General features: G+C 42.3%; 3 protein-coding genes across 8 annotated transcripts in view; 1 reads left to right on the top strand and 2 right to left on the bottom strand.

Annotated features, from left to right (window-relative positions):
- Positions 1–224: 224 nt before the first annotated feature.
- On the bottom strand, positions 225–2,790 carry socs3b (suppressor of cytokine signaling 3b). The gene is made up of 2 exons (XM_076999485.1): positions 2,583–2,790; positions 225–1,879 (listed from the first exon to the last, which is right to left on the bottom strand). Exon 2 carries the CDS (start codon positions 1,703–1,705, stop codon positions 1,028–1,030), a length of 678 nt encoding a protein of 225 aa, XP_076855600.1. The 5' UTR covers positions 1,706–1,879; positions 2,583–2,790; the 3' UTR covers positions 225–1,027.
- Positions 2,791–3,899: 1,109 nt separating this feature from the next.
- pgs1 (phosphatidylglycerophosphate synthase 1) lies at positions 3,900–23,925 on the top strand. 6 transcript variants are annotated; one of them, XR_013129943.1, is made up of 12 exons: positions 3,900–4,022; positions 8,810–9,011; positions 10,443–10,520; positions 10,778–10,874; positions 11,293–11,482; positions 12,196–12,374; positions 14,017–14,441; positions 14,556–14,631; positions 16,258–16,406; positions 17,362–17,527; positions 21,030–21,148; positions 21,283–21,498. XR_013129943.1 is itself a non-coding variant. In XM_076999482.1 (11 exons), the coding sequence occupies exons 1-10, from the start codon at positions 3,901–3,903 to the stop codon at positions 17,479–17,481; spliced, it is 1,638 nt and encodes a 545-aa protein (XP_076855597.1). In that variant the 5' UTR covers position 3,900; the 3' UTR covers positions 17,482–17,527; positions 23,786–23,925. The 6 variants fall into 6 exon arrangements, 5 of the variants coding, with proteins under 5 accessions (XP_076855597.1, XP_076855595.1, XP_076855596.1 ...); XM_076999482.1 differs by lacking the exons at positions 21,030–21,148; positions 21,283–21,498 and adding an exon at positions 23,786–23,925; XM_076999480.1 differs by having other exon boundaries at positions 21,030–21,499.
- The window catches only part of LOC143510292 (dynein axonemal heavy chain 17-like), a 38,241-nt gene continuing 34,284 nt past the window's right edge, over positions 20,004–23,960 (bottom strand). Inside the window, exons 71-80 of the mRNA XM_076999483.1 lie at positions 23,797–23,945; positions 23,319–23,446; positions 22,990–23,217; positions 22,690–22,881; positions 22,403–22,582; positions 21,822–22,004; positions 21,534–21,716; positions 21,271–21,414; positions 20,901–21,126; positions 20,004–20,300 (exon numbers count right to left, since the gene is read on the bottom strand). Of these exons, the coding sequence (XP_076855598.1) occupies positions 20,053–20,300; positions 20,901–21,126; positions 21,271–21,414; positions 21,534–21,716; positions 21,822–22,004; positions 22,403–22,582; positions 22,690–22,881; positions 22,990–23,217; positions 23,319–23,446; positions 23,797–23,945 (1,861 nt within the window). The 3' untranslated portion in view covers positions 20,004–20,052. The remainder of the gene's footprint in view (positions 20,301–20,900; positions 21,127–21,270; positions 21,415–21,533; positions 21,717–21,821; positions 22,005–22,402; positions 22,583–22,689; positions 22,882–22,989; positions 23,218–23,318; positions 23,447–23,796; positions 23,946–23,960) is intronic.

Raw genomic sequence — 23,960 nt, 5'->3', positions numbered from 1 at the left:
ATACTGTGCTTGGCTTTGTTTCACAGCACATTAACTGTCAACTCTTGGAAGTTTGCATTGTGTTGTAATTTCATCACCAGCGTGTTGGATCTATAATCATCTGCCATTTCCCAGCAAAACCAAAATGGTTTGCTTTGGCTCCTGTCGAGGGCAAAGTTACAACAGACCACTGAGTTTTCCTTCAGAGCAAGCTGTAAGACCAGGGGCTGAAACCGCCTGTAGTAACAGGTCTCTCCTGTCTGCTTTGATCCTTCTGTATCAAGTTCTTTTTTTTTTTCAAGCGTCAGTCTCGTGTTGTGACCCGGCACTGTGGCCAGTGTTGACACAGCGGTGCCAGTAGTGAGTAACCGCCCCCCTTGGCCTCCGCATGCTCACTTATGAGGCAGTCACGCTTGGCAAGCCTCAGTGGAAATGTATATGTCACTGCAGACAAGCAGCTCAGAGCATTCCCTTAGACACGAGTGGCCAGAAGTCTCCTTTCAGCAGAGGCAAAATGTCAACTGAGGATGAAAGAGTGAGACTGAGCTTTCATTTCCTATGGTCAAACGCTGCAGAATGACAGCTGCACACTTAACCCTTGAACCGACTATCTGTCATTTGTGTTAATCTTCAAGTCAGTGTTTTCCAAATGTTTTCCAAATGAATCCGGGAATTAGAAGTTGTAGGTGACAGGAGGAGACTGTCCCCTCTGCTCCGTCCCCCGTCCACGGCTGCTCCGCTGTCAGTTCAACAGTTCGTCCCGTTGCGTGCCGATACATACTTTGTGCTGTCCATCACACAACAGCCACCTGCCAAAGTTCACACTATGGCGGTCAAAGGCACAGTAGGCCACAGCTGGCCAGCAATACTGAAAGATTTCGGAGCAGTCCGCTCGGACCCTTAATAAATTCCAGAGCCCTCCAATACTGCCTTGCTCTCCAGCTTCTGGTGGGGTTTTGCCGGTCGATTCCACCACTGCCCGTACGGTTCGGTGTATCTAAAGACAAACCTGGTTCGGCCTCTGTGCTCCAGAACCACGTGGCGCTTATTAGATGGGCGCATCATACGCTTGGAGGAACTCTTGGAGAGTCTGAGGCAGCTGGTCCCGTTTAGTGGACACGTCTATGTGGCCATTGAGAGTCTTGCGACAGAGGTGCTGCAGCGTGGACATGCTGGAGGCCAGAGGTCGTAGCAGCTCCAGTGGGATCTTCTCTCCTCCAGAGTAGATAAAGTACGTACTCCCATCCACCGCACCGCTGCCCCCGACACCGTCCACCCCAGCTTGTGCCACGGACTCAGCCCCCACACCTCGGGCAGAGGGCATGTAATGGTGTATCAGTTTGAGGACGCAATCGAAGCGCGGGACGGGCACCGTCTGCGAGCTCCTGGGGTCCGTCTGCAGGAAGAAGGAGCAGGTGTCACACTGGACTCGCAGGTTCTTGGTGCCCGTGGCCGTCTTCACGCTGAGGGTGAAGAAGTGGTGGTGGTCGGAGCTGTCGCGCACCAGGAAGGTGCCGGGCGGCTCTGCGCTCAGCAGGGAACTGGCCTCCTTACCGCTCAGGGCGCTCCAGTAGAAGCCGCTCTCCTGCAGTTTCTGCACGGCCGCCAGCACCATCTGATACTGGGCCCTGGAGCTGAAGGTTTTGAAGCGGTGGGGGGGCCGGCACACTCCGCCTTGAAAGGGGCTGCTGCTCATGACGCTATCAAACCTGCTGTGCGTTACCATGGCGCTATGTCTGAGCCCCGTCCCGCCCAGCCTCCGCTGGCGCTTGGGGTCCAGGGCCGAGGAGCCGTCCCAGCCAGGGTGCACACGCACCGGGGAGCAGCAAAGTAAAGACCTGAGCTCCCACGTCTCCTCAACATCCAGGAGCAATGATGTCTCAATGGGTATGGCATGCAGCTAAAAACAAAGGCAAAAAAGAGGAAAACGTGTAAGTGTTTGCTTGGCAGACAGCAGTGGATGCACGACACGTTTAATGTGCTTCTAGATGCCAGATCTTAGACATGTCTGTTATCTATCCGCACAGATTTAGATGGTACATACACACGAAGCACTCGTAAAAGAGGATACATGTATTGTGCATGCGTGAATATATATTCCACAGAGCATCTTACGCAGTGTGTAGATAGAAGGTAACGTGTGTAAGATAAACTTTTAAACAGGCAACACTTTCTCGCATGCGCTTTTGAAAAGCAAGAAATGTGAATGAATTCTCCATTTATTGTTTGTTGTGAATGACCCAGTTCATCATTCATACCTAAAAGGATCTATCTCGTGTTTCATTATAAATGTACGCTTGACCCAAAAGCACGGAAAGGTAACATATTTCATTCTAAAACTGAAAATGCTAATTCGAGGCATGAGGGTGTAACTCTATACATCTCTTCAGAGTTTATCCAAAGGTAGAATCCGTAACCGAAATCGGCTGGTAACATCTCGCTGCGGCGCCTAAGAGATCAGTACATCTAACACGCCAATGCAAATCACACAACATGCATAGCGATAGACTACCATTACTTCACAGATGAGGCGTACACAGCTTTAATATGGCTTGCATAAATCGTTCATAAGCGGACATAATAAGCAAAACGGTTATAATTACCTTGAAAGTCTTATCCGACCAAATCTTGAACTTGCATTTAAAGAGAGAACTATATAGCTTCTTGTGTGATCCTTAGTCTACGTTGTAAATGGCGTTGGGAAAGTGATGGTCTTGTGGAAGGTTTTGTGTCAGACCATTTGTGTTCAGTTTGAAAACCCTCTCACGTCTCCCCCCGATGAGGGGTAGTGGAAGTACTGTTCTTCTCATCGAGTCAGCCTGATATTTCTAAAAGGCTCCACCCCTCCGTTTTTCCAGTAAGCAACCACACACACGCACACACACACACGCACACGCACACGCACACGCACACACACACACACACACACACACACACACACACACACACACACACACACACACACACACACACACACACACACACACACACACACACACACACACACACACACTCTCACTCTCTTGGCGGACTGCCAATAAATAATCAGCGTGACCTTTTTCTACGGGACGATTCCTGGTATTCGGAGTCCTCCCTTCCCCCTTCACCGTCAGCCTGCAAGGTGAAAAAGTTGAAGCTCCCTTGCAGAATTAGCTAGCTAGCTATAGGCTATAGCCCGCGTACAAAAAGAACTTAAGAAAGTATTTTAAATTCCCAATGTGTAAAATTAGCCGATACGTAAACACGTCACACAAATATAAATATATAAATAAATAAATAATTAAAAACATTTGATATGTTTGATATGATATATATATGTATATATAAAAATTATATATGTTATATATATATATTAAAAACATATATAATTTTTATATATACATATATATAATTTATTTATATAGTTATATATATGTGTGTGTGTGTGTGTGAGAATTTATATATATATATATATATATATATATATATATATATATATATATATATGTCTACAGGGTAAGTATGTGATTCAGTTGGTGATACTGCCCTGTACGCCATCTAAAGGGTATAAACGGAAGTAAGACAACGGAAGGTTCATGCATTTAAAATCCATAAGTAACTAGTTACAATAATGTGTAAAGCTTGTAAAGCTGCTTTTGTGATGTTATTAAGCATATGATATTTAAAGATCAAAATTGCCTAAATATAATAGATTTCGCTAACGTTCTTATCCTATGGTATCTATATCCATTTTGTGTCTGTTAACGTCTTAATTATAGAATATAATCAGTCTCATATATGTGTGGGTATAACTGTAATTTCTAGTCCACTGCACTGTCCGATATAATTTCATAATGTGTGAAATATAGCAGCACTATGTTATGGACTCCTGGCGCTAAAGTCAAACATAAAGTTTTAGTGTTCAAAAACGCTCCGGGTAAGATGGCGGCCCCCACGACGGGCAGAAGACTAGTGCATTCTGTGCACACTTATGCTCCTGCTCTTTTTGGAATATTCTCCAAAATCTCGGAAAGATTCTTTAGGACACGTGACAAGAGAAGAGGGTAAATTCAGACTATGCTTAGTCAAATAGGAAAGCACGAGAATGAAATAAAAGCGTTGTACTGAAGCGTGGTATTTAGCTAGAGCTTGCTAGCTATCTAGCAGCTCCAGGACGTTGATGGTTAAGCACCTCCACATCTTACCGGATTTTATTGTTGTACACTTAAAAATCTATTTCACTTTTTATTCTGGTTGTTTTCTATGAAAACACATCGGTATTCTACAATTCCTTGTCAGTGGGCTGGTTTAGAAATGTAACATATAGCTAAGGTAAACTGTAGTTATATGAGTATATTATATGAGCTATATTAGCATATTCGAGCATCATTTAGTTTAGCCAAAATCAGTAATACGTTGTGTTTAGGTTGTTTGTCGTTTCTATGCTTGGATCTTTGCAGTAATCAAATCACATCCGCTTTCTGGATGAAGTGGTAACTTATCTGGGTTAACTAGCTCGTTATGCCAGTGAGTCAGTGTGGTGTTGGTTAGAGTCTGTTCAGATAAGAGAGGCTGACGTTTGAATTTTGGAGTGGTCCCATCATGGATTTTCTCATAGACCATTGATGGAGTTTCCATTGCGTATTGACCATTTCCCCCCTCATAATCTGTTGCAACATAACTATGCTGCATGAAATTGGTTTTTACTTCAAGATTAGATTGTAACTTCATCCTTATGTAGTAAGCAAAGTAAAAGCCTACACAGTGTACATGGCCCTGTTAAATGTCACATACCCAAAATAATGTGGACAGGACCGTGTTTCTATTCTTAGCAGTTTTGCTTTTGCAGCCATTTTCAGATTATGCTTAATCTTTAGTCCTCAGTCTTAAAATTTGCCTTTTTGTAGTGGTATGATTAGGGTAATTATCTCACTTCTGTTAGTCTAATAAATTGTTTTTCTGAGCACTGGGTTATATTTGAGCAGCCATGATTCTTCTGTACACTTGAAGAGAACGTGCAACTCCCCACAACAGCCATACCACGGCAAAGTAGATAAGTGAAGTGAAACTGGTTATAAAGGCAACCATGTTGGCTGCCAATATTGTAGTTCTCTCTTTTTGCTATGTTTTATATATACAGTGTGTGATGGCATTAATCATGGAAGTTCCATTGCGGGTGGGAGGATGGGGACTTATCTTCAAGATGTAATTAGTTCAATGTTGTGTAAAGGCAAAGAATTAAGCAAACCGATCAATTCTGCTGACTTACACTGTATTGCCAAAACTTCCTTGACTCACATATGAGCTTAAGTGACATCCCATTCCTAATCCATAGGGTTCAACATAACGTTGGCCTACCCTTTTCACCCTTTTTCAGAACAGCTCTTCCGCTCCTTTGGGACGGTCATCTGCAAGGTTTAGGAGTGTTTTTATGGGGATTTTTGACCATTCAGAAGCGCATTTGTGAGGTCACATTGTGATGTTGGATGAGAAGGCCTGGCTGTCAGTCTCTGCTCTAGGCTAATTCATCCCAAATGTGTTCTATCAGTTTGAGGTCAAGACACTGTGCAGGCCAGTCAAGTTCATCCACACCAGACTCTGCCATCCATGTCTTTATGGACATTGTTTTGTGCAAGGTTGGACAGTCATGTTGGAAGAGGAAGGGGCCAGCTCCAAACTGTTCCCATAAATTTGGGAGCATGGAATTATTCAAAATGTCTTGGTATGCTGAAGCATTCAGAGTTCCTTTCACTGGAACTAAGGAGCCAAGCCCAGCACCTGAAAAACAACCCCACACCATAATCCCCCCTCCACCAAACTTTACAATTGGCACAATACAGTCAGACAGGTATCGTTCTCCAGGCAACCACCAAAGCCAGACTCGTCCATCAGATTGCAAGATGGACAATTACAATTCATCACTCCAGAGAACGTGCCTCCACTGCTCCAGTGGCGGCGTGCTTTACACCACTGCATTCAACGCTTTGCATTGCACTTGGTGATGTATGGCTTGGATGCTCAATCAAACCATTCCATGAAGCTCTCTGCACTGTTCTTGAGCTAATCTGAAGGCCACATGAAGTATGGATGTCTGTAGTGATTGACTCTGCAGAAAGTTGGCGAATTCTTCGCACTATGTGCTTCAGCATCCGCTGACCCCACTCTGTCAGTTTACGTGACCTTCCACTTCGTAGCTGAGTTACTGTCGTTCCCAAACACTTCAATTTTCTTATAATATAGCTGATGGTTGACACTGGAATATTTAGGAGTGAGAAAATTTGACAACACAGGTAGCTGGTCTTGTGACCGAAGGGTTGTAGGTTCGATTCCCAGGCCTAAGGCCATGACTGTGGTGCCCTTGAGCAAGGCACCTAACCCCAACTGCTCTCCGGGCGCCAGGTAAGGGCTGCCCACCACTCTGGGCACGTGTGCACCACAGCCCCGTTGTGTGTGTGTGTATGTGTATGTGTATGTGTATGTGTATGTGTGTGTGTGTGTGTGTGTTTTAACTGCACAGATAGGTAAATGCAGAGGACAAATTTTGCTTGAGATGAAAATCATAATTGACAAATATGGCACATTTTTTGAGTATGGTTTCTCTCTCCATTTGTGCTTCTGTGTCTTGAGTGATTTTCTAGATAACTGAAAGGATCCTGTTGTCATTATATACTAAATGTCCTACTAGAGTGTTTAGTCATTAATGTGATATCAAGCAGTTGGAACATCTTTGTTGTTTTGTTGTATTTTCTCTTCATTGTATTGCTTATTCTTAGTGTTCCACTGGCTGTTCTTTTGTCCTGAAGTTGCCAGACACAAACATCTAGAGTGGGGAAAAATAAAAGCCTATGGTTAAGACCGGAATGACTGCCACTATCACATGTGGGTGACAGAACTTTTAAATTAGAGATGACAATCCATTAAGCAGTTTCTAAACCAAATGTCAGGAAAACCCAACAGTATCTCACAAACTCCTATTTAATTTTGTCTAGTTGTTTACTATGTTAACTGTTTCTAAATCATGCATAAGTGTCACATGCATGAGGGCAGACTTAAGTGTAATATCCTGCTTGGCCTTTATAGGTTATTTGCACGACTTCACTGAACAACAATGACACAGAGATATTGACCAAAGTTGGAAATCCAGACATTTGACCATTACTTTCTTTCACAGTTTATGCTTTTTTCTCAAGAATGTATAGCATTAAAAACAAGTCCTGTGTCTGGACATTTTGAACATTTGTATTATAGTGCACGTGCGCATATAAACTAATTGGTGGTGGAGTTGCCATGGTGATCGAATATCACAGCAGATTGAAATCTGAATGCGCTGTCAGAAGGCATGTCATTCATGGGAATTAGCTAATAGTTTGTAGTATCTACTGGGACACAGCATGTGGTTAGAGTGGCTGTATTGAAATGGAGCAAGTGCTTTGTTTGGATTGTGAACCACAGTGATCAGTAAGGTCAGGTTGATGAACAATGTCCCCATCCATTGTTGGTGGCTGACACCCAATGTTGAACCAGCAACATGATGCCACTCAATTAGTTAATTAAACATGGGACTTACCTTTGTATATTACTGCTTCCACCTGACCCCTGACCTCCCCCACTACGTCGTCATCCTTCACAAAGTTCCCCTTAAAGACGTCGTCATATGCCAGTTACGTAGACATCGCTCAACCGTAGCGGTCAGATTTCAGAGGGTGAAAGTTACCCGAAAGTGTAGACAGAACCGTTGACTCATGTATGTCTTTTATTGCATTTTATTTATTTGCTTTTGGGGTGGCTCCAGTCAGTGCTCGGTCATGGTGTCTGTGCATGCTGGCCTAAGGGGTGCGGCCCTCTTTCTGTTTGTAGAAGAAAGACTTATGTTTGTGTGGTGAGAGTTGGTTCAGCAGAGAAAAACATGTCTGGGATTGGGTTGTGTAGAACTTAAGATGACCTTGGTGTTTGGCAGGGAATCTGTGTAGGGCTTCACAGTTGGTCTTCATGCCATCTCGGTATGACCCTCTTGTCAATACATTTGCCTTATTGTTTTAGTAATTTTGCTACTGTGTTCTTGAATGTATTCAAATCATCAAGTGCTGGAAAAGAATAAGTCTGCTAGTTGCACAGCTTTCAAATTATTAGTGTCATTTTGTAATGAAGCAGATCCACATTGGAATTAAATTTAGCATGTCTAAGATTTCTGTTGTTTAGCACAGTCATTTTACCAATGGACATTCTTCAAGAACCACTGTCATTCACCCAGCCGAGTGTGGTGTTTTACCGCCTCTACTGGACATCGCCCCTTGAAGCCAACCACCATCTCACAGTGTGTTTTTGATTTCACTTTATTAGAAGAGAACAGGTGACAATGGGTTTTTAGTGTTGCTTTGATTTTGTTATTTTAAGTCAGTAGAATTTCCAGAAAGTATATTAAAGTTTGACCATGTCGTCACACAGTTACTTTTTAACATGGCCTCAACCTCAGACTGTTTTAGCACAAAAAAAACAGCAAAAAACCCAAAAATGGATTAAATCAATTAGCAAACATTGCTGACATAAGGAGGAACTGAAATAGGAACAAAGAATTCATGTCAAAGGGTTGTGACTGACGTGAGGAATTGACCAGAAATTACATTATTCCCCCAGCCACGCTTTTTGAAATACCAGAATTTAATTTCAATCTAAACGCATGTCACAATTATGACGAATTTTACAGATCTCTGTACAACGCATAATCTGCCCCAAAAATAAGTTTATACTTTAATACTTTATACTTTAAACTTGTTCCAGAAACCTCTCTGCCTTTATCCTTTAACTCTAAGGGCTGTTTGTTTGTTTGTTTCCCCACCGTGGGCCCCTGCAGGTCCTCCCTGCTACTCCTCGCCCCCCTCCTGGCTGAGGCGGCCCCCATGCCGCTGGCCTGCTCCAGGCCCCCGGGCTCCACTGGAGCCGAGGGTCTTCACTCCTGCTTCCGCTGGATTGCTGATCACGTGCCGGCGTTCAAGGTCCCCGGGGGTCGCGTCCACGTGCTCCACTCCCCGGATGAGTTCTATCAAGCTATGAAGGTGTGCGTGTCGGCCTGTGTGCGTTTGTGGGTGTGAAAGTTAGGCCCATAACCAGTAAAACCATCGTTGATTTGTTTGGGACTATCATTCAGGCCAGAGAATGTGCTTTGTGACTACGTGTGCCTATAAAAAGAAAAAGGAATGCAAATGTCAAGCTATTCTTATCACATCTGTCTTTCTCAAAAAGGTTACAGGAGAGAGAGTTGGTTTGCTGGCACAAGGCTTTTTTGCTTGGACAGGTGGGAATGTGTAACATTTAAAGAAGCTGATTTCCTGGTCTTGAAATATATGCATCTAATTGTAGAACTTTATATCGTAATGATGCAAATTGCATCCAGGACAGTTCTTAGGGGACAAATACAGATTTTAAGTGGAAAAAACAGTAGTACATATCAAAAAGCGATTTAATGAATTAAACAAAAGTATTGTTGTGTTAAGATAAGTTTAGTTACTTTCTGTGTGTGATTTTAGAATGAATAAACAGTTGCAGGTAAATGTTATATAAATCCGTAGTGTGTTTTTTTTTATCATAGTTTGAACACTATTGTTAATATATAATAGTGCACCAAACGTAAAATGTGAACTTGGATGTATTATGAAGCCTACAGCCTTTTTTTTTCTCAGTGACTTGAATATCAGCATTGTTCAGTATAACTACCACAATTATGGCGGCTGGGTTTTTTTATTTGTTCTCTTTATCTGTTTATAAATGGAATGATAATGAGGCATTTTGAACGGCTGCATTCTTTCAGTCTGACTAGTTTGTGAATAAGTACTATAGTCTGTTTCTTTCCCAAACCAGGAAATCTCCATATTTTTGTCTGTTGTTAGTAAGTCTGATGTTGTTATAAGTTACATGACTTGCTGGTTGCTGACAGTATAACATTCCACACTTGGTAAAATCATTTGACCTCATTGCTTAATAAGAAAGTCTTCATGTAGTGTTAGTTTTCAAACCACAGAAGTCACTGTTAAGCCTGTTCTTCTTGGTTTCTTGCTTGTTACCGCCAAGCTGTAATTTTATCATTATAACAACAATCATTAGATCTTAACAGGACGTTTCATATTTAACAACCCTTGTAGTTTTTAGTCCTTGTGAAGCTGTCAACTTCACTATTCCTAATATTTGAAAGACACAGACCCTTGAACAGGGCACCTGTGTGTCTTGGCACTCTCATGGTAACATGGAAATGTAGCAATGGAATAACAGACTAGCTTTTCAACAGCTTAAACCATTTTATTTACCAAGTTTGTCAGAGGGGGTGTGCATAATGCACATTGCTCTTATGTACCATATTCTTTCAGCGGGGAACTCTTAGCCCCTATGGGACCGAATCGCCCTCCAAGCAACTGACAAACAGTGTACTGTTGAAAATGCTAAGCTGTATAATAATGTTTTTGTTAAGATATCATACATATGTGTTTATGCAGGTACGCATCAAGACAGCCAAGCATCGAGTAGTGATGGCGTCCTTGTATCTTGGCACCGGACCACTAGAACAAGATCTTGTATGTTTTCCTCATGTACTGGTACTACCTGTTTAAGTGAAAGTCTACTTCATATAAGAATTTCTAAAAGTCAGGGGAGCCACTACTGATGCATTTAAAAAGTGAGGGTGCCATGTAATTTTCCCCTGGGATGAATAAAGTATTTCTGATTCTGATTAATTATGTTTGCAGACAGTAGCTTGTAAACCTTTAATAGGGATCCCGAAAGTAGCTGGTAATGATGTTTGCTTTTTAACTTTGGCGGTCTTTGTGTGCAGGTTGATTGTATAGAGGAGGCACTCCAGCGCTCACAGGAAGAGGCTGCTTCTGGTTTAAAGGTGTCTGTGCTGCTGGACTACACCAGAGGATCGAGAGGCAGGTGTTCTTCAACTGCTCTGTCCCGAACTTTCTTAACAAGTGTTGCTCGTGTCTTCAGTTTGGAGAACACAGTAGATGTGTCCGCGTGTTATAACACGAGCACTGCACCTGTGTTCCTGAGAAGGAAATGAGTGCTTAGAAAAACCCCCTTCAACTTCCCTACTTCTTTTCTGTGGAACGATCGCGGCCCGCGCTTGTCATTTCTAACGCAGCCTGTTTTGCTAATGTCGTGGTGTCTTTGCTTCCATCACACTGCCCGCACTTCTGCTGTAAAAGTCCTTCACCGTACTAGGAAGACCAAAATGGTCACGTAATGTCTTAAAATACATCACAGAACGTTCCTGTCAAGCTGGGGTTTTTTTTTTTTTTGTTGTTGTTTATTTTTTTTGGTGCGAGTTTGCTTCGTCTTTTCCAGGAAAGAGTAATTCGCGTACGATGCTGCTCCCTCTGCTGCAGCGTTACCCGGAGCAAACGCGGGTTGCTCTGTACCACACTCCAGACCTGCGAGGCCTGCTGCGCCTCCTCGTCCCCAACCGCTTCAACGAGACCATCGGCGTGCAGCATATCAAAGCCTACCTGTTTGACAACAGTCTCATTATCAGTGGGTAAGGAGAGGCGAACAAAGGCACACGCCCATTTCTCATCAACTGCAGATGCCTACGGGACGTTTACCGTAGATGCTTGTAATTTTCAGTTTACTGCATCTAAATATGTTTGTTTTGCTATGCTCCAGAAAGCACCATCCACTTTTCATATATTGTATATTTTTCTTTAAATATGATTCAACAGTGTTAAATTATTGTTTTACAACAAACAATTAAAATGATTGTTTCAGGTTTCGTATTATACACTGTCGTGCCAAAAGTCATGGGACAGGAACTAGTATCGTGTGCGACCATGGTTTCATGGGGTCTTTACCATCAGCCCAAAACAAATGGTACCATGACACATCAGACCATGCCACATGTTTTCAGTCCATGTTGAGGTCCAGTTAGCAACCTTACAACCCAGGTGATGTCATGTCAACAGAAGTATTCTCACGCTTCTCGTCTCATTTTATAGACGCTAAAGAAAGCTGCACTGACCTGTGGGAGATGCATGATGGGCCTCCTGCATCATATGTGAATGTTATTTTCTGCCACAGTCTGTTCACACTTCATATACCACCATGACCTTTGACCCGTCAGTGTGTTATTGTTTTACTTTAAAACCCGGCCACGATAAACGCATCACCGCTTCAGATAGGGTGCGGGGATGAACAGCGATGAACGCCAGTGAGTGGACAGAATCAGCACGGAGCGGTCGTTTGTATTTGCAGGGCCAATCTGAGTGAGTCGTACTTCACTAACCGTCAGGACCGCTACCTGCTGGTGGAGGACTGTGGAGAGGTGGCGGATTTCTTTGCTGAGCTGGTGCGTGCTGTGAGTGACATCTCACTACAGTTGGAGCATGACGACACCGTCCACGTGGTTAAAGGAATGGTGCACCCCTACAAAGGCGAGTACTTAAAACGTGTTACACGCCGAGGGTATCTAAAGTATGTCATCCAGCATGAATGAGGAACTCCCTCGTGCGATTGAGAAACCTTTTAGAAGACTGCCAGCCTACCCTGATGTCTGTTACACAGTTGAAAAGAGCTCTGGATTGTTTTCATTGATGCGTCATGGCACTCCCATGTGTCCTCCCACACTAATCCTGTAGGGCCTTTTTCCCCCACCCATTTACTTCCGTGTAACTTGCACTTTTCGTTATTTCCCCATGCTCTAGGTTCGTGGCTTTAGTCAGTCCAGTGCGTGGCAGGCTTCAGAGATGTTGGTGGTAGCAGTGGCAGAAGCGGTGTGTCTTCCACTCCCAACTGCTCCGCGGGCTCGTTGGGGACCACGGGCAGGGGAGTGAGTGATCACGCGTAACCCAAGCACCTGCGCTGTGAAGCCAGCACCGGGCCATGACGTAACCACTCCAGAAGGGGACTACAGTTTGTCACAGAACCCAGAAATAGATTGATGATGTCACCTTGCTGATGGTAAACGATCTGCAGAGGGAGGGAGAGTGCAGAGGGGACGGAGACGGGAAGGTGGAAGACGGGACTCGCAGGACTCTTGTCGAGACTGTGGTCATGTCGAGGAGAGACGGGCTGATGGGCAGAGTGTGGAATCTATAGATGAACGACAGGCATTAGTAGGAGACGGCGTCGGTCAAAAAGCATTTAAAAGAAAATGAAACGCTGCTAAAAACCCGTTTATGGATTTGCAGCACTGATTTTGTTCACTCTTAAGTCCTTGTGCCTTTTAGGTACATTTTTTAAAAATGATGCAGAGGTACGATAAAGGCAATGCTTGCAAGCTGCTGTTCTACTAAACTGGAGATGCTTCATTGAGAAGTCCCATCTGCTGAGTCTGCAGTTTGTTGCCTGTGTAGCTCCAGTAATCGGATCCTCCTGCCTGTCGGTAAGAGCGGCTGAACTCCACGGCCCTCTTAACTGGATGTGTTTGGTCCTCAGAGGGTGTGAGGGCCTGGGGTTGCTGGTCTGCAAGCCTGTGGGGAAAGCCCCTGTCTGTGCCATCAAAGCAGTTTGTTTTGCTCCACACATATTTGTGGGTTGTCTTCCCTTTTTCAGACAGCAAACAGACTTCCGATCAGCCTCTCCCACGTCATTCTCAACACGTCCTTCTTGTGGAGTGCACGACCAAACTGGCCCCAGATCAGGAGGCTTTGCCCATATGTTACGAAAACACTGCGCTTTTGTACAGAAACTAATTCATTATTTACAGATTGCATCTCTTTCTATGACTCACTGTGGCACATTATGTCTAGCAGAGGCGCCAGGCTTTGACAGAGCGCTTTCCAGATGGTCAGCAGTTATTGACCCATGTCTCTGAGGTTTGGATTATGCATTTGCAAGATCTTAGATATGAGCAACAGCTTCAACTGAAGAAGTAGTATTGGCAGTGGTGTTCAGTACATGTATCTACATCAACCGTAAAATGGATTGGTTTTTCTTCCAGACTGCTTAGAAAACACTAAAGGTGCCGGATGTCGTTTGCTATTGCAATACATCTTCACCTGACGTTAATGCTAAGATTATGCAGACAGGAAACGATGTATCCAAAAACATTTAACGTCTCACTCTGATTCCCAGGCAATCGGGCCGACTTCTCCTCCTCAGCACATCAGCGAGTCATGGAGGTGCTGAATGTGGCCCGGGCCCGGCAGCAGCAGCTGGAGTTGGAGCACTCGAGAGATTCGGACTCTGAACTGGAGTGTGGAGAGGAGCCAAGAGACACCTGGCTCTTCCCTCTTGTGCAGATGAAGCCCCTGGGCATCCAACTGGACGAGGAGGTCACGCAGCGACTGCTTGCAGAAGCAGGCGGAGATTCCACCGTCTACTTGACGTCTGGCTACTTTAACCTGACACAGACTTACATGAGGCTGGTGCTGGGAGCTGCAGCAGACTACCGCATCCTAATGGCCTCCCCGGAGGTCAACGGGTTTTTCGGCGCGAAAGGAGTAGCCGGAGCCATCCCTGAGGCTTATGTCCACCTCGCCCATCAATTCTATAGCAAAGTGAGCAAAGATTCTGATTATGAAGCATTTAGGACCAATCTATGTGAATAGATGTGAACGGTTTTGTATTTAAACCTATTTTTAAATCGTACAACTGTTGCCGCTTTCTTGCAGGTTTGTACGCTGGGTCAACAGGGTCGTGTCCGGCTACATGAGTACCATCGGCCTGACTGGACATTCCATGCTAAGGGTGAGTGCAATATGATTCATTGCCCTGTATATACACCATCACCTTTAAATACACTGTATTATTAGAGGCACATTGGTGTTAAGTTTCCATTAAACCCTGCGACGGACACTTCAGGATACCTGGAAAACTCATTTTTAATGCACTGAGTAGCTTTCCCAGCATCCTTGGTCTGATGGGATGGCCCCTGATCTTTTCCCGCTCTGCTTCAGCCGTCTGAGCCTCTGGTGTTTTCTCTATAAACCAAAGGAATGCGCAGAGCAGTTTCTTTGGCTTTTCTTTAATTTTGAGGCATTTCAACCAAACTGTTCCAAAACATCAATTAAACAAATTGAAAGCACCATGGGAGCCAATAACATCATCATTAACTCGACCCTCCTCCTCTTCCTGCTGTTTTTCATTGCTGTGACTGCCATGCTATTTTTTTCTTTCAAAAAATCGATGGTTGTGATTTTCATATGCAGTTTCAAGGACTGAATATTTTTAATATGCTGCATGGATAAAACGGCCTCAAATACACACGTGTGTACAGAATCTCTCTGACCTGGAGCTGAGATGAGAATAGAGCAGGTAGTGAGAGAAAGGGAGCCAGAGTTCAGTAAATATGGGTAGCATCAGTGGAATTCAATTTCATGCTCCTGTTGAGAAGTCCTGCTTATTAGATAAAGTCTTGTCAATGCCGTCATTTCTAGTAAACAGAAGCAGAAGTGGGAATAGACAGGGTGCAGAGGTCCCCTTGGTTGTGCAGGAACAGGAATCAATGACCATTAGCTGGCATTCTGACGCAGGCCCACTGCCTACGTAAGGCCTACTCACCCCGGGCCAAAGACAATGAGCATCTTGACCCGAGTGAGGATGAGAGAGAACATAGATATGAAACAGCTCTAACTAGCACAGTTGGGTGAACTCCAATTACCTTGAAGGCATTTTTTTGGGATACATAATTGATAGTTTTGTACATACAAGGAAATCCTGAGGAATAAGTTTCTTCCCGTCAGCTGCGCTACCTGATATTCAACTTCAACCAAAAAGAATGTTACCTTAGGGCAAAATAGTTTTCACTGTGATGGTTTTGTGGAATTAAGACAAGGTCTTCCTTGTTTGAAGTGTTTAGATCATGGTTTAGTTCTTGATCATGTAATTTGCATGATGTAAAATGTAAAAAAATAAATAAATACACAGTACATTTTGTTGGTGAATTTTCTATGTCTTTTGAAAGGAAGATCAGTTTGTTCTGAAACGCTGAGGTGTCATATTTCATATTCAGAGTTTCCTGTAAGAGCTGAATGGAGGTCACGTGGTGTTGAGTTCACGAATCCTGTGCCAGCAGTGAAATGTAGCCAAATTGAAATAATGCTGTTTAAGTCGGGTAATGCTCACACAGGCCCTAGCACTTCAAAACACTTCTGTGTTCTCCAAGAAACCACACGTAACCTTGTCTGACTGGGCACAGCATAACCTAATATTTCTATGAAATGCTACTCTTGATGAGTTGACTTGATTGGAATTACATGCTTCGTGTTTGTGAGTGTGATGGGAAACCATCTCATTAATTTGATTGTTCTTCCAGACTTTTCTTCTTTTCTTATTCCTCACCAGCATATTAAATCTCACTTCAATTTCTCACAGGTTTGTGGTACTACCTTAAAGGGAAAGATCGCCCCTCTCTCACTCTTATTGGCTCTCCCAATTTTGGCTATCGCTCTGTACACAGGGATTTGGAGGCACAAATTGCCCTAGTAACAGAAAATGAGGAGCTCCAGGCCCAGCTACAACAGGTTAGATCCCGTCTTTCATAATGGGTTTAGGGAATCCTAAATTTGAAATAGTTATTCACTAATTGTTCACTATTATTTATAAATATTGGGTGTTGTTATGTAATAATTTACTAATGGTACATTGCACTCACAACCTTTCCCTTATTGTTCTGCTGAGGTTGGTTAATACAGCCATTATACTCCCAGCAGTTTACCGTTTAGTATCCTTAGACAAAGGTCATGTGATGCTTCTGGGAAACCTATACAAGTGGTAATAAAGCCTGAGTAACCATAAATGGGTTCAAAGGCTCTTTAACTCTGTGGATGACTTGAGGTTCCTGTCACTTCTTATCAAATGGAGGTTATGTAAGTTTATTGCACGGTCAGTCATGATGCTCTCTGATGAGTCAACATTCCAAACTCCACCTCCAACACCCTATGCTAAACACTGGTTAACACAGAGGTAAGACAGTCTACAAGTCAACACTTACTTAAACACTAACACTTCTGTACAGATGTGAACAATGAAACATAAGCATTTACTTCAGGGCCAAAAATTTAGTGTTTCCATTCACTGTACTGCTGTGCAGCAATATTAATACGTCATTTTGATTTATACTGTGATGATCTTAAATCTAGTAGTTTTGGATTGTAAACACAATAAATTGTCACTGCACTGTGTGCTTTTCTTCTGTTGATGATCTTTAAATATATCTGCCATTTCCAGTCAGACATTCATTCAGGCATAATGTTTTAATTGCTCACAACTGCCAGTAACAGTCAGGCAATTTTGCTGCCAGTAATAGTCAGGTGATCATGCATGGTAATAACACTCAGGTGCTTAAGTTACTGAAAACCAGTTTCCTTGTGTCAGTCTTACATACTTGTTTAATGTTGATTTTTTTTTTATGCAGAAAAACTGGAGAAATTTTCATCTTTAAGTTACACTTCTATCTGTTTACACTCTTATCTCCAGGAGCAAGGCCTGTTGTACCAGAGGTCAACAGAGGTGTCCAACTCCACATTTCAGCAGCCTGACCGCTATGTTAAGTTATGGGTGAAGCTGATAACTCCTCTCATTAAGAACTTCTTCTGAGAACCCACATTGTCTGAACTGGCGAACTTCTTACAGTCCATACCAGGTTGGTTAATCAAATACAAGGGTTCTCTAATGGTTGTCCTATACAATTTCATTGATGTAATTCATTGAGGGCTTGGTAGTTAATTAATGAGTTAAACAAGCTGTGGAGAAGGATAAAACGTTCCTTACTATTGTAAGAATTTAAAACCTTAACATCACATTCAGTGATTCAACTTCAATGGTTCAGTGACCAGGTAGTTTGGCTCCATCCACTACTCACAAAGTTAAGGATATTTGGCTTTTGGGGGAAATTTCAAAAATGCACTCTAAAATGCACTCTAACCTTTAAAGGAACTTAATGTGACCTTTTCTAAACTTTTGATTGCACATGTCCAACTGTTCAGTGATTCAGTACTTTTGCACAGCTTGCAGTTTTCCAACAAGGAGCTTAATGGCAACATTCACAACAAATGTTTGATCCATGAAATGACCAATGCATTCCCTGGTTCAATTAGAATTGGTATTTAAACAATCCTCCCCATCATGCTGTTTGCACATTGACATCACGACACCAAGTCGACACCTAACAACTGATCAACAACTCGCCATTGCGAGGCGTCAAACAGGATGTTCTCAGACGGAAGTGGCCACTGAGCTTAGCGTTTCACAGAGTGCCATCGGCAGGTTGCAACAGAGATGCAGAGAGATTTGAAAAGTCACCAGTCAGCAGAATGATCTGCGTGTTAAACGACCTGCAGGAGTACATGACCACACCACCAGGCACAGGCTCACCGTCTTGCATGAACCAGGGTACATATACGCTGGACGAGTGAGCGGTGGGCCTCAGAGCTGTTTACAGATGAAAGCTGATTCACGCTGAGCAGAAATGATGGCCGCCAATGATGTTGGAGATGTCAAAAAGAGCGCTATGCATCAGCCACTATTGTCACCGGACAAGCCTGTGGTGGTGGTGGTGGTGTTGCAGTGTGGGCAGGTGTGTCTAGTCAATACAGAACTGCCCTACACTTTGTGAATGGTGCAGTGACAAGCCCAAGCTACTTGAATAACATAATGAATCCAGTCATTGTGCCTCTGCATGAACAACACAGGCCTAATTTCATCTTCATGGACAACAATGCTACAGGTCATCGAGGTCGCCTCATTAGGCAGCGGCTCCTGGAGACTGGGGTTGCTCAAATGGAGTGGCCTGCACTTTCTCCAGACCGAAATCCCATACAAAACCTGCAGGATCAGCTGAGTCGCTGTATAGGCTCGTAATTCTGTACCCCAGAACCTCAATGACCTGAGGGCTGTCCTTCAAGAAGAGTGAGATGCCATGCCTCAGTAGACAATAAATCAACTTGTGAACTGCATGAGATGTCATTGTAAAGGTGTAATTGATGTTCAGTGGCACATGACAAGTTACTGAGACATTAACATTTTTTGTTGGGATATACCCACCACTGTTATTGGCTTTTGTTTCAATAAATTATGCGAGATGAGGAAATTCCCATTGCATGATTCTACTTAAATGCCAAACTATCATGATCTAATATCACTGTAGCGTGAACTTCCATACATTTGTATCCAAAATCCAAATATCCTTAACTTTTTGTGAGTAGTGTATATATAACAGATGTTGGTGATATTTAATAGAACAGAATGAGACCAAAGTCTCCATCTGTGTGGTGAAGTATTTTCCTCCTTTTATGTTTGTCTGACCAGTTCTTCTTTTTTACTAAGCACATGCCAAGTTTCTATGAATATAGATGCACACAAACCCCAAACCAGCAGACAGTGGGTTTTCTTAAAATGTGTAATGTCACTGCAGTGGTTCTTCCAGCCCAAATCCCATCACATTGCTGAATGTCCAACTAGCATGGCCTGACCACAGCACAGATTCAACCATGCATTATTCCAGTGCTGTCATGTTTTAGCTGCTGAGCTGTATTACCACTGAGTTCAAGGCCTCACCTGCTAACACCTTAGACATATTCTGATCCAGGAGGAACTACTGCTAGGTTTCCCATTTGAAAAAGAAGCTAGGATATTTAGTCATTATTTAGATATGTGATGTGATAATAGATATTTAGATATGTGATAATATGTGATAAAATTGAGAAAGTTCTTTAAATCAACAATTAACCCTGTGAAGTCTATCACATTGCCGGCAATGTGAAGAAGCGAGTTGTAATATATTAAATTAAACAGGGTACAGTATGCAGAAAACTATATACTAATTTACTTACGCAAGGAATTAAGAGATCAAGCTTTTGAGTACTAATCTTTCAAAAACATGTGGATTACTTAAGTCTCCCTAACCAAGTAAAAAATAAGAAAATAAACCAAAACAGATGGTCTCTGATTGTTAAAGTTCTGTATACCTTTTTAGATTTTTTTGTCTAATAATGCTATTAGACTGCCCCCTTGTGAATGTCTGCAGACAACAACCATAATAAATCATAAATTACATTTTATGTGTATAAGTGTAATATTTAAGTAAATGTTAGTTTTAAACATGAGAAAAATAGTGAATTTCAGATTCAATTTTAATGTCATTGCGAATTGTACAAATAAAGGCACAGTCTAGACACTGAGAAGTAGGCATACGGCTGCTAGCACCCACTTGGACGGTTTCTCTTTAGTTTTCAGGTTAAAGGTCCAAACAAAGGTGGGCCCTCGCATGCGTGTCTTGTACACGGGACACTCGTATACATTCTTTGTCTCCTGGCGGTCCACTGGAATGGCTCTGATGAAGATTACAGGCACGGCAGGCGTCAGCTCCTTTAGACGAGCATCCGCAATCACGCCAGACTGAGTGTCCCAGCGAGCCCCTGTGGCAAAAAATATATTTTAAAGGTCAACTTGATTCCTAAATTTTTTTTCAACCCCCAGTTCAGACTGACTGGAAGAAATTAATGTAACATTTTCTCTGCACTACAAAGTGATTAATGAAGTAATTGATAATTATCAAACTACCGGTAATTAAATCAGGTGAGTGTAAGAGGATACTATGTCTGTGCATCGCTAGAATGCTCCAGGGCTGAATTCAGCCATTGGTTTTTTATACAGATGCCACACACATTTCACTAATACAAACCTAATCTCTACTATATTATGTGAAGAATAATATAGTAAAGTTAATTTACTATATGTAATATTTCGGCAAATTCTAAGAATGCATTGTGGTGAGTGAAATGCTGTATGATGCTCTACTTGTAAAGCCTTGACTGTAGTTCAACTGGTCATACAATACAAGTGATTTCAGTGCAGTCTGATAGTATGTTCATTTTCATAGTAAAAATGTGTGTTTTGGTTCTATAGGTAATGTTTCTAAAAATAAAAATGTGTTTGTCACTTCAAGTGAGATTTTTCATCTTTCTGTAATAGTGGTGAGGCCTTAAATAACATCAGAGCATATCAAAACATCTCACCTTCCATAAAAAGCCCATAGACAAAAGCACCCTCTCTGGGTGGACTGGTCATGTCTTCCCGATTCTTTTTAGTCACATCTACAGCCAGACACATCTTATCTAAAGGCCATTCATTTTTCCTGGCGATAGACTGCATGATGGCAGTGAGGAAAGACTGTGGATTGAAAAAGCCAGCCAGCCAAACTGTAGCAGGCATGACAAAGTCAGCTGTCCATGTCTCCAGTTCCTACAGAGACAGATAATGTATGGTCAGTGAACTCCATTATACATTCATATGGGGGCTTTGAAGCATCTTTGGTATTATAGCACTAATTAAAGAGCTAGCTCTTGCAATTATGTTTGCAACGTTAAGAATATGTATTTTTCATACCTTGACCCTCAGAACGAGGTCAGCATACCAGCCTCCCAACCCCTGAAGAGAGGGATAAGCAAGCTTTGTCCAGGACTCTGGAACTGTGTCCAAAAACAGGGCATTCCCTAGCTCTTCCATGTCGGTAGTGATGGTTAACTCTCCCTGACAACCACAATATTTCACCATAGCATTACCCAGAATTTTGTGTTTGTATTTATGTTGTATCTCTTGTCGATGCACACAATAAATGTAAAAACAAATAATAAAAAAATAAATAATACCTTAAGACCTAAATTGAGTTCTTTCAAAGACCGTGAGATCTCCTTGGTAAGTATATTCATTCTCTCACATTCTTGGAATACCACAATGATGAAGGGAGTCTTCTCCTCCACTTTTGACATGATCTCTAACATGTTAAAGTTGTCTGGCAGCTTTTCCAAAATCTCATCCAAGATGTCTTTTACCTAACATATTGTTACATTTTGACACCATGATGTATCCAATATGCTATCTAACATTCTGAACATTTCTTACAAAAAAAGAAAAAATGGAGATAAAAAACTGAATACCTTTTCCTCTCGAGAAACTCCACCACCTCCAGCAGAGTCAGACTCTTTAGGCTGGAGTTCTAGCACTGTACGGAACAGCTTCTCTGATGTAATTGTCAGAAAGCCGATTTCAGCGTTAGGATGCAAGCCATACAAATATGGACTCTCAGGTGGCAACATATCATCAATGTATGTATGATAACCCTGAGGATATATGTAAAAATCTGTTAAACTGGAGAAGAAACTACTACTATAACTTACTGTATGACTTTTACAATTCAGTACTGTATTGAACAGTTTCAGAAAATTATTCAGTTTACTATTACAGGCCCTTGGTATTCTGACCCTAAATTATAAGCACACTGTAAACTCCTTCTGAGTAATACTCACATGAATGACAACAACAAAAGTACTTGATTTGCATCATAAAATTGGCACGTTTGGAAAAAGTTAATTATGTCATTAACACAATTCTACAGCTACACTACTGATATATTTACAAGGCTCATAACTTATACATGTCTGTGTCTCTTGTACAATACTTTGGTGTTCCCTGCCCCCTTTTGTAACATCAGATTTTATTTACAGCAGATAAAACTGACCTTGTAGTCAGAGTTGGGTGGTACAGGAAAACCAGGAGCGAGCTGCAGCTCCCCCTCTAACATCTCTGGCTGCACATACTCTTGCAGATAGGTCCTGCACAGCTTTCGATCCCAGTCATCAGTTATGTGCCCACCATACATGATCTCACCAAATAAGTAGCGGAGATCATCCCAGGGCACCTAAAGTATGGGGAGAAGGAAACAGGAATAGTACGCTAGAGTATATTAGCAATACTGAAAACATTTGGACTTTTTTTGTGTGTGTTTGTTTTTTTTTTTTCTTGGACCTTTGCATTAGCTTCTAGATAGTTGTAGAGCACATTGATAGAGATTGTCAGGTCTCCGTTGTTAAAAGGGTAAGGCCTGTTCCAGCCTTGGGCTCCAAATTTGCGTCTCTCAGCCACAACAGCATGGAAGTAACACAGAGCAAAGAGAATGACATTGAACTCAGACTGCTTTGAGCACATCTCCAAGGTGTCCTAAAAAAAAAAGATCAAACAAAGTTACAAAGTACACTTATGCTAAATTCTTAAGCTGTTGTTAAATAGACCCTGAAACTTATCAACTGCAACTGCTGTTGTGTTTACCTGATTGAAGAGGCCAAGCGCTTTGTGCAGGTTGGCGTGCATGCCAGTGGGTGGCTCATTGGTAATTTTGATAGCATTTTCCAGTAATCCTTGTGGGATTATGTGAGACTCGGGTGTAGGGGCTGGCTCAGCACTCAAAAACACACGGTAATCTTCATGGCTACCAATACTGTATTTCTCTACCCTCTTATCCAGAGTGCCCAGCCACTTTGCCACCAGATGTATGTTCTGAAAAGAAAATGAAACAATAAACAAACAAAAAGATAATTTTCAATAACATGATGAGTAGGTTCTAGAAAGTGACTGCAGTGCCCTCTGCTGGCAAGTACCTGCAGAATTACCCAATGTCCTTCCACAGCTGCCTGGTCAAGAGCAGCCTCTGCTACAACCTCTTGGCCCTGACCCAGAGACACATTATGCAATTTTCCATTATCAAACGTAAATCCCATCTTCTTACCTGCAGGAGAATATGTTTTTTAAGAATAGAAGAATGCAGAATATTCATTTTAAACTCAAAGTTCAGTTTAGTTTAAAAATTATATTTTTCTGTTTTATTTACATTACATTTACATTTACGGCATTTAGCAGACGCTCTTATCCAGAGCGACTTACAAAGTTTTATGATATGCTGGCTGTATCATATTAAGGAACATGTACCTAGGCTACTGTTCTTACTAACAGTAGGCTCTTTCTAAGGTCATACCTAACTGGACCACCTCCTGTTAAACACTTTACAAGGTGAATGAAGTTTACTTAGGATGTCAGGGGAATATCAATGCTGACTCTCTCTTTACAGCTTCTACAGACCTAGTGCCTCTACATCCTTTAAGGGATCAACTCCAGGAGACAGTATGAAGAACATGGGAGTGGCTGAGCTGCCCTCTTCAAAAGACACCGCAAACTCCACACTGCAGCCTTCCACATACTTGGTCCCTAGCTTTTCCTCAACAAAGTTTCTGCATGGTTCATTA

The sequence above is a fragment of the Brachyhypopomus gauderio genome, chromosome 3 (genome assembly GCF_052324685.1).
Source record: "Brachyhypopomus gauderio isolate BG-103 chromosome 3, BGAUD_0.2, whole genome shotgun sequence".
NCBI lineage: Eukaryota > Metazoa > Chordata > Actinopteri > Gymnotiformes > Hypopomidae > Brachyhypopomus > Brachyhypopomus gauderio.
The sequence above is the reverse complement of the archived record's forward strand: the minus strand, read 5'-3'. Positions and strand labels throughout refer to the sequence as shown.

Bases quoted from the DNA above. Each gene is read 5' to 3' on its own strand.
- pgs1 (XM_076999482.1), top strand. From the start codon at position 3,901: ATGGCGGCCCCCACGACGGGCAGAAGACTAGTGCATTCTGTGCACACT. The intron at 9,012-10,442 runs GTGTGCGTGTCG...GTGTTTATGCAG, and splicing joins AGTTCTATCAAGCTATGAAG to GTACGCATCAAGACAGCCAA. The intron at 16,407-17,361 runs GTTAGATCCCGT...TCTTATCTCCAG, and splicing joins TCCAGGCCCAGCTACAACAG to GAGCAAGGCCTGTTGTACCA.
- socs3b (XM_076999485.1), bottom strand. From the start codon at position 1,705: ATGGTAACGCACAGCAGGTTTGATAGCGTCATGAGCAGCAGCCCCTTT.